The sequence below is a fragment of the Nymphaea colorata genome, chromosome 4 (assembly GCF_008831285.2).
Source record: "Nymphaea colorata isolate Beijing-Zhang1983 chromosome 4, ASM883128v2, whole genome shotgun sequence".
Lineage (NCBI taxonomy): Eukaryota > Viridiplantae > Streptophyta > Magnoliopsida > Nymphaeales > Nymphaeaceae > Nymphaea > Nymphaea colorata.
Genome location: NC_045141.1, coordinates 12114658 through 12129227, shown reverse-complemented (window position 1 = coordinate 12129227; position 14570 = coordinate 12114658). Strand labels below are relative to the sequence as shown.

The window sequence follows — 14570 nt, the reverse complement described above, 5'->3', positions numbered from 1 at the left end:
CTTGGCAAATTTGGGATAATACTTCATATAGAAGGCAAAGGCAAAATCGCCCTTTTTCCTTTCCCCTTACATGCCAATCATGTAAAAGAAACCATGAGTTTGAAATCAAGTTGATATTTATTCCCCCAAGAAAATTATCATCAGCCGTACGTGGCTGCAAGCGTATCATATTGTTTCATATCATGGTCACAAGTCCAGGTTTTGAGATTTCACAAATACTCATGCAAATTCTTAGGGCTGCTCTGAAAAATATCAGCAGGTTTAAATTTTAACAAAGTGCGTACGTCCAAATATGCCTGCGTTTATCTGCACCATATTACCCGAGCAGTAAATCGGGCCATGTCACAACTCACAAAACTAAGTCAACCAACAATTGAAAGGCCTCCGCTAGCCCCGTATCAGAAATACAAATAAATAAATAGATGACAGCAGCGAAAATGCACTAATTTTTAACGCAATAATAAATTTTTATGCAGCCATACGACTCAACCAATGGCCTCTACAGAGTACCACCAACGTGTGCTACGTTTCTAAAATTTTTTATTTACAATAGAGAATCTAGCACATCCGAAAATAACTCAGATTCTTGATCCGAAAGATATATGACAACTTTACTTATCAAAGAATATGCAATTTTTCTACATTCTGCCAAAAAGAACCGCAAAGCAACTAACGATCCACAAATTGCCTGCAATATATACTTGCTAGCCGAAACAAGTATCAATGCGAAAAACAATAACTTTAGAGGTCAACCCAGACCTGCTTATGCTTCAATTGTCGGATAACCAGCTCCAATGCCTGTATACTGGTAGCCCACACCATTTGCAGAGTTGAATGGTGATGGCTGCTCCCCAGAGTGAGACGACTTGCGGGATCTTGGATTCTTCGGTGATGAAGAGTACGAGGAACTTGCATCACCATTTGATAATGAATAGAAGGAGGGAAGCCCCTGTATCCTGGGCAATCCAGTAGTTGCATCCACGCCAGAGGTTGGACCTTTAGAAGCCATTTCAGCATCGAGTGGCAATTCATCCAACGTCTGAAAATCAAAACGTAAATGAGGAAAGTTGAAAAAACAGTTCCAGTTAGCTGAATAAGTATCTAACCAATGTATACACGTGTAGATCCATAAAAAACAGAACCGGAGCAAGTAAAACAAAGCCTACTCACCCAGACAGCTTGTTGCAAAACATGGAGCAACTCCCGACATTGCTTTCTTTTTGTTGCCACCTCTTCACGCTCTTGTAGCATTTCTTCAAATAGATTTTCTCTGATTCCACAAAGAACATTCTTAATATGGAGAGTGACTTTCCAACAATGATGAGCTATCAGTGTCCCATTCTTTTACAACTTCCGCACATAAATGTGTTTCAGTCTACTCAAATGGTTCCTCACTTTATACATGCATGCATATTCTGTGTGCCCTGGTTGTGTAATAAGATGTAAAATATCAAGTGCAATGCTCTCAACTTTTCGCAACTAAAGTCAACATTATATGATGCAATACAAGTCTAATGTACTATGAAACATGTTAAAGTTTAAACATTCTCGAGTATATTTTATTAGTGCACACTGTCATCTAGCTTTCTGTGTCAGTGCGTTAATTTTTATCTTTCTAATGGATGCCACGTTTTCTATTTCTACAATTCGCAGTTATTCTAACATTAAGTCATTGCTATAATACATATATGCTGTGGCTCTTCAATGTTTTAATACAGCTTTTTTAAAGAACTGGTGTAGACATTATAAAATTGCAAAGATCGAAGAAAATCATTTCACCAAATGCATACCAACAGCTTCTGCCAAGGGACCAAAACGAAGGAGCATGAGATAAAAAATCAGCACATTTACCTGTACAACTTCTGTATAAGAACACTGTGCAGGTCCCTCTTTGCATGGTTAACCTATGAGAGAACAGAGATCACATTCTTTATGAAATTTGCCATAGAACATGCCTAAATCACTTGGTTAAAGTGCACTGCATTTGCCCATTTAGAAAATGAAAAAAGGGAGTTATGCATGGGATCAGAATGGTATCAAACAAGCTCTTACCAGAAAGTGCATGATGGCTTTCGGAACCACATCTTGAATGTTCTTTCTAACAATATCATAGTAAGATTTCAATAGCAACTTTGTGACAGCTATCTCAATGGATTCATGCTCAGTCTCTGCCTCTGAAGGCCTTAAAACTGCTGGTGGCTGCAAACAGATTAACAAACTATAATCACACGTATTCATAACCTAATGAGAGCAAATCGGTATGTATTAGGTACTCTTCACTACCTCTTTCAATTGGATCATAGATATCATATTTTCCACACTAGCAGCTTCATGATATGGCTTATTCATAGAGCTTTCCTTTGTCGTTGTTCTGTGCTCACCACCTCCAAATATCGACGAAATGCCCCATGTTGAACTTGAAGAAGCTGCAGACACAAATAAGGCTAGTACTGAGATTTTCTATCTAAGGTTACAAAGTTGATATTAAGTAGGCCCTATCCAACCCTTAGGGGCCGTTTGGCAACACACTGTCCCATGAATCTGCTTCAAACGAATCTGCCCCAATCTTTGAGGCAGATTCATGGGACAGTTAGTTACTGTTTGTATTCCCAAACGACCCCTTAACCTCCTTCAACTTGAAGGTCTTCACTGCCCTTTTCCAGGTGTACCAAGCTCTAATTTGAATTGCAACCACGTATCTTATTCGCGAAATAGTCAACTAGTGTCAGCATGGTAGAAGATGAAACTCAGCAGTGATATTTTACTTGTATGCTAGTAAAATAGTGAGTGCGAGAATAATAGAATACGAAATACAGCATTTACATAATAGTCCATAAATCCTCATTTTTCAGACAATGAAGAATAACTATGCTAAATTAATGATATAGTTTATCTCAATAGGCTTATCTCTCATAATGATCTCTCATAATGACCATTTAAAACCTATAATTCTCATGCAAAAAGGTGGCTCCAGAATGTAGGAACATTACCACTAGAAACAGGCTTCTCATTGTTTGCCACCGGACGAATTCCCTGCAATGAAGGTAAAGCAAAAAAACAAAAAAGATACAGTTAATTCATGCTGAAGATCTAACACTCAATGGACCAGTTTAACAAGGAACAGTTAGGACAAGGTCATGATCGTAGCGGAGCTTTAAAACATTAAAGCAGCAATTACTAAGGAACAACTGAGGTAGAACCAGAGGCCATAGCCCTCAAAGCTGTAGGTGACTGAATGAGAGAAATAGGAGTCCGTAACATGAGGATACTTGGCAGAAAGCCAATAGAGATGCGTCCATGCCATGCACCCAAACACATAGGTAAAGAAAACAGATAGTACATACATAGATATATGTATGTGTTTGTGTGTCATATACATATGTGTGTGTGTGTGTGTGTATACAGTGTTTTTGTGTTTTGACTGATGTGTTTGTGGGTATGTATACACACTCAGATTGTGATGTCACATTTTATCTTTGCCTCTGGCCATCGAGTCTGCAGCAATCTGAGTGTAGTTTTTCACAAATCCAACTGCAGATAATATATGTACAAGAATGTAACAATTCAAACAGAACGCGAATTTTGATAGTATATCAACTTTCACAAAGTTTAAAATCAATGGGCTTAACTTTGTTCCTCACAAAATCCAATCCATACATCAAAAAATCAAGACTTGTCTTATTCCTATATTTGTAATTTTGTGGATATTCTGATTCCATGAATGCAGTTAGAGACTTAGTCTTGGAAAACAACCTAAACAAGCTTTGCCGCACACTTAAGATGTCACCGTAAATTTGTCACCTTGAGCAACAAGACATCTTAATTCGACTGAATCAAGTGACAAACAAAGACAGTGAGTATAAATAGGCATCTTCTTCCGTCCTTTGCTACACCATCCTTTTTTGAGAACTAAATTGTAGTTATTGCACTATGCAATCAAAGCTTAACCTTAGGAGGGGCACCAATCAAATGGAACCCAAGAAGCAAAAAGTTCATAGAACATGAGAGCACTCACCTGCTCTTGAATAACTCCATTTGCAACAGATCTCGCCAGAATGGCCCGAGATTTCTGACTCTTCTCTGATCTTTCAGAATCAGTACCTTCCTGCATGTGTATTATATGTCTCAGAACCAGTCATAGTCATTCCCAGGACCTAAGAAGAAATATGCACAAGAATTCCAGTTTAAAGCGGACCCTTGTTTTTACAACAGGGACAGTAGATGGCCTCGATGCTCTCTGCTGTTGTACTGCAACTTCCACTGCTTTGCTTCCCCCAATAAAATTATGATGTGAAGTATTTATGTAATCCATCTGCAAATAGGACGTTCAGAACTAATTGTTAGATACAGCTTCTATATGTGCATATGCATGAAAATATGTCTGTCTGTGTGTGTGTGTGTGTGAGTGAGTGAGAGAGAGAGAGAGAGAAGATATTGTTGATTCATATCTCATTCAACTATACAATGGCATTCATGACAACAAGATAAAAAGTATTACACTGATTTCTGAGTGAATTTTTACCATCTTTGGAGATTGTATCTACACAAGAAATTATTTATAACTCAATAGGACCATGCAAGGTGCTATACTTCTTGCTACACAAATCTAACCTCCCAAACTTTCAGTCACCTTTAGCATGACTTAGTTACTTTGTCATAACATACCACATATCCGCGCAGTCTATATACCGTCCTCATGTCCATCCATAAAACTTAGAAACTTACTGTGAAGCTCACAAAATGTACTGAATGTGATTAAACATTTAAGTAATCAAACAGATCATTTGAAACACCTGTGTCATTAGCTCCAAATTGATGGCTAAATAACAAAAGCAATATTGAGTACACCATGCGGTAATATGGTTGTACTCATGCAATGTCTAAGTGAAAGCCAAAAGGGCCAAAACAGTTATTCTCCCTTCTAAATTGAAACCTCAAAAAATACTATACGCTACTCCTTGAAAGCAGTTTCTCCTCTTCACAAACGAGGCAGCAAAGGGAAGTGCATATGTGATCAAGTGAAAGTCAGGAAAGGGGATTTGTAACTACAGATATACTGTATGTAAGTCTGGGCAACGGCCGGCCCGGTCCGATTAAATTAAATATATATATATATATATTAATATAAAATAATATATAAATGTCATTAATCATAATAAAATATTATATTAATATATATATATATATATATATATATATATATATATTAATTAAAATATTTATAAAAAAAACATTATCGACCCACCCGGGCCAGTCCGATAAGGAATCAGGCCAGCCCGGTGCCCCTTTTCCCGGGCCCGAGTCGGACTGGGTACCGGGTACCCGCCAGAGGCCCGGCCTGGCCCGGTGCCCAGCCTTAACTGTATGGAACATACCAAAAGTAGTTATGTTTCCTCCTTAAACTAGATAAATACTGTATATTGAATTCTATGTTTTGCTGCCTCACAAGTCAAAACCACAAACTTCAAAAGTACCCACTGCATAAAATTAGTGATTGACCCTCCTCCTGTGGCAGTATTGTTGTTTATATATAATATTATCCGTTAGTAATATTTCGGAAATATTTCCAAGTATGTAAAGATCCAAATGCCAATAATCTTGAGACATTAGAATTTTTGGAGATTTTGATGCCCATGCTAGAAAAATGTTTTCAGATAAACTAAACATAAAACATGTAAATTTTTTTAACTTGGAAATATTTTGGGTGAATATGGATTAAGATTCAGATGAATAAAGAGGTAAAGCTTTCTGTTCCAAACCATTTACTACAGTCTAAGAGAAAACTCTCTCTCTCTCTCTCTCTCTCTCTCTCTCGCTGAGACACAAATCACACAAACATATATATAAAAACACATGTATAAGAAACTTCCTTACTAAAGAGGACAGTATCACATTAATACAATACACTAAAGGTAAAATTGTAGATTTACTTTGCCAAAAGAAATCAGAATGGCAGGATGGCAGGTCAAGTTTCTATCAGTTGAAGCTTCAAAAGTCAATCTAGAATAAATTATCAACTACGGATGTGCAATTGGATAGATCATTGTCTCATACAATTCAAATTCACAAGTTTAGCAGCTTCAATAAACTCGAAGCAAACATTAATTAAATATAGGGGCTACATGTAAGTACAGAAAGACAACAAAGGTCAGAGGTTTCTTTTTTCTTGTAAAAATTCCTCAGACAGGAAGAGAAATGTAAAAGTTTCACATATTCAAAATATTCTGCTAACCTACCTCCATTTCAATTATGTGTCCAATCATCGTCTCAGCTGGTTTTAGACCCTCCCGCAAAAACTTTCCAATCACTTCCTCCATACGTCGCCTCAAAACAGGAAACCTTTTAAGTTCAACAGCATGACAACGATGACTCATCTGCAAAAGATGCAAGCCACTTGAAAATAAAACTTCCTGCCTATACAGCAGATAATATTTTATGGCAGTACCTCCAAATTTACATGAAAACAAACAGGCACAACAAAACCTTGATTAGTTCATCATAAATAAATCTTGCGCATTGTAAACTTGGATCCAGAAGGCGTGCAATCTGCCGTTTAACCAAAACTTCAAAAGGAACCTACATTTGTTTAGAGAACATACTACCAAGAATTAGCTGAACTTAGAAGGTAAGAATTTGAAGATCAAATTACCCATGAATTCTCATGAATAAGCAAATAAAAAGGTAACCTTGCAAGAAAATAGCATTTACCTCCGGTACAAACAAAGCATTTTTGGGGCCTGTTGCATTCTGAATAGCAGTACGGATGTCTTCGTCTGTTAGATCTTCACAGGGATCAACTTCCTGGAAAACAATTCAACAATGTCCAGTTGTTTCCTTGTTATATAATAACAAGTGAATATCCAAAATTGTGAAAGTAATTCTAACATCTTAAGCACAAGGATGACTTGGGAATAGTTTCCATAGATGCCAGAATTCTAAAGAATGGATCGGTGGACTGCCTATAAATATTTTGAATAATTACTATCTTATATATTAATCCTTTTGGATACCCGTCCTCGGTTCAGATTTTGCGGGCTGCAACTTGCCTGCATGAAGCCGGAATCGCTAGTAATTGCCAGTCAGCCATATGGCGGTGAATCCTTGAACCAAAGTGTAAACTATAGTTTCAATCAGGATTCACCAGGATGGTATAGCTGGTTATTATTGGATTAAGCCATGGCAAAATGGGATCAAGACATGATTAACTCTCAAAAGGTCCATTCTTTGAGGGGATTAGTTTGTACATCTCATACATGAAAATGAACCGTGAATAGCCCCATAACCACCAGTCTTTTTATGGAAGATAGTGTTTATATACCTAGACCCAATACCTTGTGTCCTGCTCAATAACCATTTTGCATATTAAAATGAAACAAACTGCAGATTGGATGGCAATTCATAAGACTGAGAGCTCAACCTAATTTTAAGTCACGTTAACCAGCAACTATCAGCAAGGTGAAAAACAGGGTTAAGGCACTACTGCTACATTCCTATGTTATAAACTTATAATCAAACAGACAAATGCATTCCATAGCATAGCAAATTAAATTTAAAAAAGTTAACTTGTGCAACAGCATCCCAAAAGAAGAAAAATATAAACCTCCAAACTTTTAACGAAGATTGACTGAAAAATGTAATGAATCCTTGCTCCTCCTGACAGTTCAGCAGTTGACATCTCTTCATTTTTTCCCTCCACCAACGACGAAAAAGCTGCAAGTACATTTGTGAGAAGAGAAGCAATGACACATTGAAAGAAAAAAAAAAGCAACATTTTTGCCTACCATGTTATATGATAATCTGACAAGCAATATCAAGGACATGATGCGACCATTATTCAAAAGTCATTAATGGGCTCCCAATACTTTTGGGACCACAAATTTCTCAATACAATATGCTCAAACCTTAAGGTCCCAAGAACACAATATTTTTATCTCGCTCTTATTTTGTTCTTTTATTCTCAAATGGAATAACTGAAGATATATTGGATTCCCGAAAGATCAAAGGGAGTATGTTCTAACTTCTAACATTCGATGCCATGTTTACCTTGACATTCTCAAGCATCCATTTCTTACCAATACAATTCCTTTTGCAACATTAACTGTTGTTAAGAAGATAATCAGCAAGCAGACGTACATTAGTTCCTTCTGCAAGAAGATACTGACAACCTACCACAGCCCATAGATGCCAGGCGGGCCAAAAATGAACTACATTCTTCATCTGCCATTCAGTAGCTTGTGCAGCAATAGGCCTTGTTTATTAGACTACTGCAATTATCATTACTAAGTGAAGGAAAAATAACATCAGCTAGTGTCCAAGTCCAACAAGGTAAAGATAATTCTTGGGATCAATTGACTACTTTTGACAAGTCTGCAGATACCTTATAAGTGTTCACTTTTATGTTTTATTTTTTAAATTTGCAAAGTTTAGGGTTCCGATTAATATAAAAACGACAGACATTTGCTTTTTACATAAACGTTCTCTTATGTTAAAAACTTAAAACAACATATATACAAGTTTCAGAATAAAAAATATATGTCATTCCCAAGTATAAGGCACTAAAAAATTCAACGTTCATGACCCACAGACAGGAAGAAAACACTTACAGCAAAAATTACAAACACAAAAGTTAGCTTTTTTACTTGACATTTTTAAAATAAGTTGCAATCCTTAAAAAAATTGAACCAGCTATAGTAAGAATTATGAAGCATAAAAAACACACAAAAATTCCAGACCGACTGTGTCCATGTCCATGCATGAAATTGACATAAAAAGAACAAAGAGTCCTAATGTAAAGTATTGAAGCAACAATCTAGATCATTCCAGATTTTACCTTCACAGTACTTTGTTAGAATGTTCAACAAAAGAGCCCCTTGACCAGCCTATGAGATGAAACAATATATCAGCATTAAGCAGCAAACTCTTGATCATAGTCTACCATTGTTAAGTAGGAAATCCTCTTTCCAAACATGAAACAATTGTCACAGACAATAACAAAGACGTTTTTAAAAAAGCAAAAAAAAAAAAAAAAGAGTATACGTGAGCCACAGTCACCAATTCCTTACGCCAGTTTCTGACTAATGGCATTCTAAGAAATTTTGTCTCAAAAATAATTGTCTTTCTGGAATATTTTGTGAAAACCTCAAATTTTCAAGAAATAGGGAAAGGATAAAATGTTTGGATAAAAGGAAAGAAAGTATATGTGTGTCCATATTTTCGAAGAAAATAATAAAAAAATCAACAAAAATATTTTTAAAATATAAAATAGTCTAAAAATAGAAAATATAGAGTAAAAACCAAAAAAAATGTAAAAAAGAATTTTTAAAAAAATCTTGGATAAGTATCAAAACATTGTTACAATATACACATTTTTCACAATGTGCTGAGTTTATTTTAATTATCAATCGGAAGCTTGAAGTTGGCAATATTGTTGCAACATTCTCAAAATATCAATGTCACAGGTGACCATGATGTGATTCCTACAGATGTGCAGGCCATAGTGTCAAAAAACAAAAGCATGTAAGAAATAAAAACCATGATACATACTTTACTCTCTGTTATTTCCCCATAAGTGCTTAGTTCTTTTACAACAGAAACCATTTGAGTATTCAGCCGAGCCTTCAGACCTGGAAGAACAGCCTTAATATGTTGCACCAGTATCTGGACATCAAAGCAACATTAGTTTATTATTTTACAGCAACCTAAAATATATTCAAGTTTATGACTGAAAAAGGATGAGAAGTTGAAGTGCACAAGACTAAACAAAAGCACAAAAAAGCAACATTAGTTGATTACTTGATTATTTTACAGCAACTTAAAATATATTCAAGTTTATGGCTGAAAAAAGATGAACAGTTGAAGTGCACAAGACTAAACAAAAGCACAAAAAAGCAACATTAGTTGATTACTTGATTATTTTACAGCAACTTAAAATATATTCAAGTTTATGGCTGAAAAAAGATGAAAAGTTGAAGTGCACAAAACTAAAGGAGTACAAAACATTGAATAGACAAGATGACAAGTCTGCACAAAATATCCAAAGTAGTCACAAATTTTATTGATGGTTGATGAATCACAAATTATGCAACAAAATAAATAACTGACTGCTAAAATACACAATGGAATTGAAAAGGGCATGAGCACAAAGTAATCTGTACCTGATTCAACCTCTTTGCTAATTGGGGAACGCCACAACGGTCAGATAAGTTGTGATACACCTGATAGAAATGATAAATTAGATAAACTGTAGTAGAAAAGACTGCAAAGCATATCAGTATAACAGAAACACTTGCAGCAAAACATACCGCACGATTACGGAAGAAGTTCTCCTCAAAGGCAAGGGCTTCAGCAATGCTCTTATTATGTGTGATATCCTATCAAGAACCAAATACCACATGCCCTTATTCAACTGCACTTATTGGAATACAAACAGCGTTTAGATTTTAGAAGCATCTACATTAAATCAAACTACGAAAGCCATCTTCTTTTCTTCTCTTCTACTTTTGCAGTCTTTCTGCAATTAGATTACTGCATAGCTACAAACATTGCTCTCAGCAATTTCATTGCAAGCTTTTCCTTAGAAGCTAAGATATGGTTTTCCTAGGGGTAAAAAAAAGCTAAAATTTTTACAAATAAGATTGGGGCAATACTGCAGTCCTCAAAAACCAGGTCAGGCTCATACAACTATAATGGAAATGGAACATGGTGCAAACTCTTGAATGAAAATTTCTTAGAAACTACAATTGACAACATCAAAAAAACCAAGTTCAATTGCAATGTCAAATAACAGATTAAAGCAAATGGAAAATATGTCCATGTCTTTTCAATGGTATTCCCAACATTCACATATATCACTATGTAAATACGCAACAGAAAGTGATTGTGGCAAAAAGATAAAAGCTAAGTGGTTTTTCTGGAAAAACGTTGAACATAGAAAATATTAGAAAACACAATTTCTAAAAAGTTTAAAATCAAAGACAACCTTGGAAAGCTATGCTAATATTGTTAGTTTGGTAATACCACTTTGCACATTGACAGTATTGGGAGTGCATATGCTTGAGGGCACACATATACTGGTATATGTTGTATGAAGGTAGTTATAACCATGGATAGATGGATGCATGAGTCAACGGCCTACTCAGCATAGGTTATAGGCACAGGAACATAAATGCAACTTTTAGAACCTTTTTTAGTTTTAAAATAGGGAAGTCTCTCCCCTCTCTGTGTGTAAGTGTGTATGTGTGTGTGCGTGTGCGCGCGTGTGTGTGTGTCTGTATAGCCAACTATCCTCCCCCACCCTTTCCCTGCACCTTCCCTTCTTCCACATCCTCATTTCCTTCTTCGTCTAGCCTAACCACATGATTTGCATGTGATTGGCTTCTCTTTCTCCTGAAGACAATAAATAAGAAATTTCCGTTGCATCGTTACGCAACAAAGATAGTTTGGCACACAGTTATCCAAAACGTAGCACAAGTACATGTATTAGTAGTAGACTGGCGAAGATAAAAAGAAGTGCATTTTTCCATCATCAGATATCTCAGTTTATCATAAACTTCATAGAATTTAACCCATTGTATTTACAACCAATCATTTTGAAATAAGTAAGTTATCACACATAAGATAGGCATGCTCATAACTGATAATAGTACATAAGTTACCTCCTGACTTCGATTTACAACACCAATATAACCAAGCCGAAGGGGAACGACATTCCCAAGCAAAAAGTTGCATGCATCCGTACCTCTGTCCATGATATCCAACTGAAACCAAAAGGCAAGACATTATTGTTTTGAACACAGAGATACAGAAAATTACTCAACCAAAGAAACTATAAATGCCACGAAGACTGATAATGTGTGCCCCTTTTCCATATATGAAAGATCCAAACCTTTGTGATTACGCCAATTGTACGGGACCCTGCAAATACAGATTTCCATTAAAAATGACCACAATCATCATGCTGTTGGCAAACAATGAGGACAACAAATGCAGGCTGAATGAAAGCAGTGAGTAGTACCATCAGGATCTGCAATTCTTGCCATCTGAAGTGCATCCGAGTTGGCTAAGTCTGAATTGGCTGGCGTGACTGCCAAGATAATGCAGGTCTCGTGCTTAATATACGAAAGTATCATAGTCCGAATCCTCGCCTCGATATCAGTTGGTTGATCACCCACTGGGACCTTCGTTATCCCGGGCAGGTCCACCAGCGTAATGTTCAAGACATTGGGGGAGAACACTTTTAGGCGAATCTGTTTGTCAGAGACTCCCTTATTTGATCCAGCTTCTTTCTCAGTCTCCGCCTGTATCAATGATCAACTCGCATAATTGGCACTATCTTCTAGTAGAGACTACAGGTTTTTCCAACCAAATCATGACTCCATAGGACATAAGGTAAACAAATCCAAGAAACTTTCCATTAATCGATGGACCACTTTTAAACAGACGATAACGGATTCGAATCGAGGTTCTTGTACCAGTGAGCGACGTAATAAAGGCAGGCAATAACTACGAATATAATGAGATGAATGGCCGAGACCGAAACGCCAATAGTCTTGAGGAAATCAAAAAAAAAACCTGAATTTCGCGTCTGATCGCCGAGAAATCGGCGAATCGCTTTCCTGGAAGGTGCAAAAACTCCCCCCACTCGCAGACCTCTGTGTCAGGACGGCGAGGCAGGTGAACGAGCTGCAGAACAAGGGGCCGTCGAGTGCAAATGTCGGAGCCCCGTGGGAGGAAATCCCTGCCCACAAGCGCCTCAAGGACGCTCGACTTCCCGCTGCTTTGGCTGCCGACGACGGCCACCTGTGGAAGGTCGATGGTGGAGGCACTTCCCAACTGGGCAAAGATGTCCTGCAACCTATTGACGATGGGTATGACAGAGTGGCCCAGCGAGTAAGGCGAAGATGCAGCGGGCTGCTGCTCTTCCCCCGCTGTCTTCGGTCCCTCTGCCATCGATCTCAATGAAGGAATCGCCGCCAATCAAATGAGCCTAGGGTTAGCCACCAACAGAACGAACAAGCCTTTCTTCCTCTCTCTCTCTCTCAAGGGTTTAGGAACCTCAGAGAGAGGGAGATAAAGGGGGCTTCCGGGAGGGAGAGAAGGAGAGGCGGTGATTCAGAGAGGAAACGAAAGATCAAGATTCAAGAATCAATTTTGGAAACTACCAAACAGTGTATAAACAAATAGCAACTTCCTCTGTCTACGACTTCCTGTCTTTCAGCGCGTGTCTGCGTCTTTCTTTCTCTCTCTTGATGATTTCTCGATGATCGATGAGCGATCGAACAAGGAAAGGAGAGATAATCAAGAAAGGGAAGGAGCAATCGACGAACAGACTCTCAATCAGAGACAGAGAGGGAGAAACCCGAATCTTGGCTTCACTGTTGCTCCGGTTTTTTGAATGTGAGGCGGTAGAAAATCGTAATAATAAGATGGGAAGTGGGGAGTCTCATTCTCACTCCCTTTCCTTTATTCGCAATTTCAAATGTCATTTGAATGTTCGACGATTATACAAGTTTGTATTAAAGGACCCGTTTTTTTTCAACCATTTTTTCCCGTTAAAAACTGTTATTTGCCGAGAAAATAATTATGTTAACCGAATGAAACAAATATTGAATACATAATTATATTGGCACCTTGTGGATGTGACATTTTCTGATTTTAAAGAAAAAAATCAATTAATTTAAATTTCATCTCCGCTGATATGGCCCGATTCGTAATCCGATATATAAAAGACTGATTTAGAAGTTTATCAAGATTGCTGTTGCCCATTGACTTATGAAGTTTATCCTTTTTTAATATTTTGTTACAACTTATCTTGTTACTTAAGTTACTTTGCTGTCTTTTTTATTGATTGCCCTCCAAGCTAATTTTTACTTTTTTATCTTGGGTAAAAATCATAAAAATTTTGGGTATACATGCTTTTTAAGAACCAAATTCCCCTTAAGGACTAAATATTTTGAACATTTTCATGCATTTAATATCGTCGGTGGTACATAAATAGCAAATTAAACTCACTTTCTTAGCAAATTATCGTTTTGCCCTTAGTAAAAGTAAGGAAAAATTATTATTGACTGTAGAACGAATATAATTACTGTATACAGTATTTGTGTATTTTTGTTTTTATTCTTAACCTAAATAAAATACATTGGAGTGGAGAGACTTTGCCGTTGATTTGATGACACTTAAAATTTTTCCGTTGAGGCTTAAACCTTCCAGAAAAAAACTTGTATTTTCATTTCCATTATTGAGAAAAAATATGCTACATTTTAGAGTAGATAAAATAGAAATTTGCTTCTACGGTGAAGGAGCTTTAGGAAAATTTTCCAATTAACATTTTAAAATATAACTGAAAGTAAGTATAATAAGACGTTAAGACTTAAGACTATTTAAAAGTAATACAATTTGTCAATGCCATGTATGTTAGATCTAGTGAAAAATGTGATATTCACAGATTAAAAAAAAAATTCAATTTTTTCATTTTTAATTTAACCCAGAAATTACGAATATTTTGTCTTTATTTTGAAATTAACAGATATAATTGCTATCTCCCAACAAGAAGCTATAATCTCCCAACA

At 36.6% G+C, this 14570-nt stretch overlaps 1 protein-coding gene across 1 annotated transcript; it reads right to left on the bottom strand.

Annotated features, from left to right (window-relative positions):
- Window positions 1-566: 566 nt before the first annotated feature.
- On the bottom strand, window positions 567-13447 carry LOC116252535 (dynamin-related protein 3A-like). The gene is made up of 20 exons (XM_031626872.2): window positions 12571-13447; window positions 12014-12296; window positions 11885-11913; window positions 11655-11756; window positions 10302-10370; window positions 10155-10214; window positions 9544-9657; window positions 8831-8879; window positions 7601-7710; window positions 6709-6801; window positions 6484-6576; window positions 6237-6374; window positions 4196-4312; window positions 4016-4105; window positions 2991-3033; window positions 2284-2426; window positions 2053-2199; window positions 1852-1904; window positions 1171-1270; window positions 567-1039 (listed from the first exon to the last, which is right to left on the bottom strand). Exons 1-20 carry the CDS (start codon window positions 12946-12948, stop codon window positions 764-766), a joined length of 2487 nt encoding a protein of 828 aa, XP_031482732.1. The 5' UTR covers window positions 12949-13447; the 3' UTR covers window positions 567-763.
- Window positions 13448-14570: the final 1123 nt, after the last annotated feature.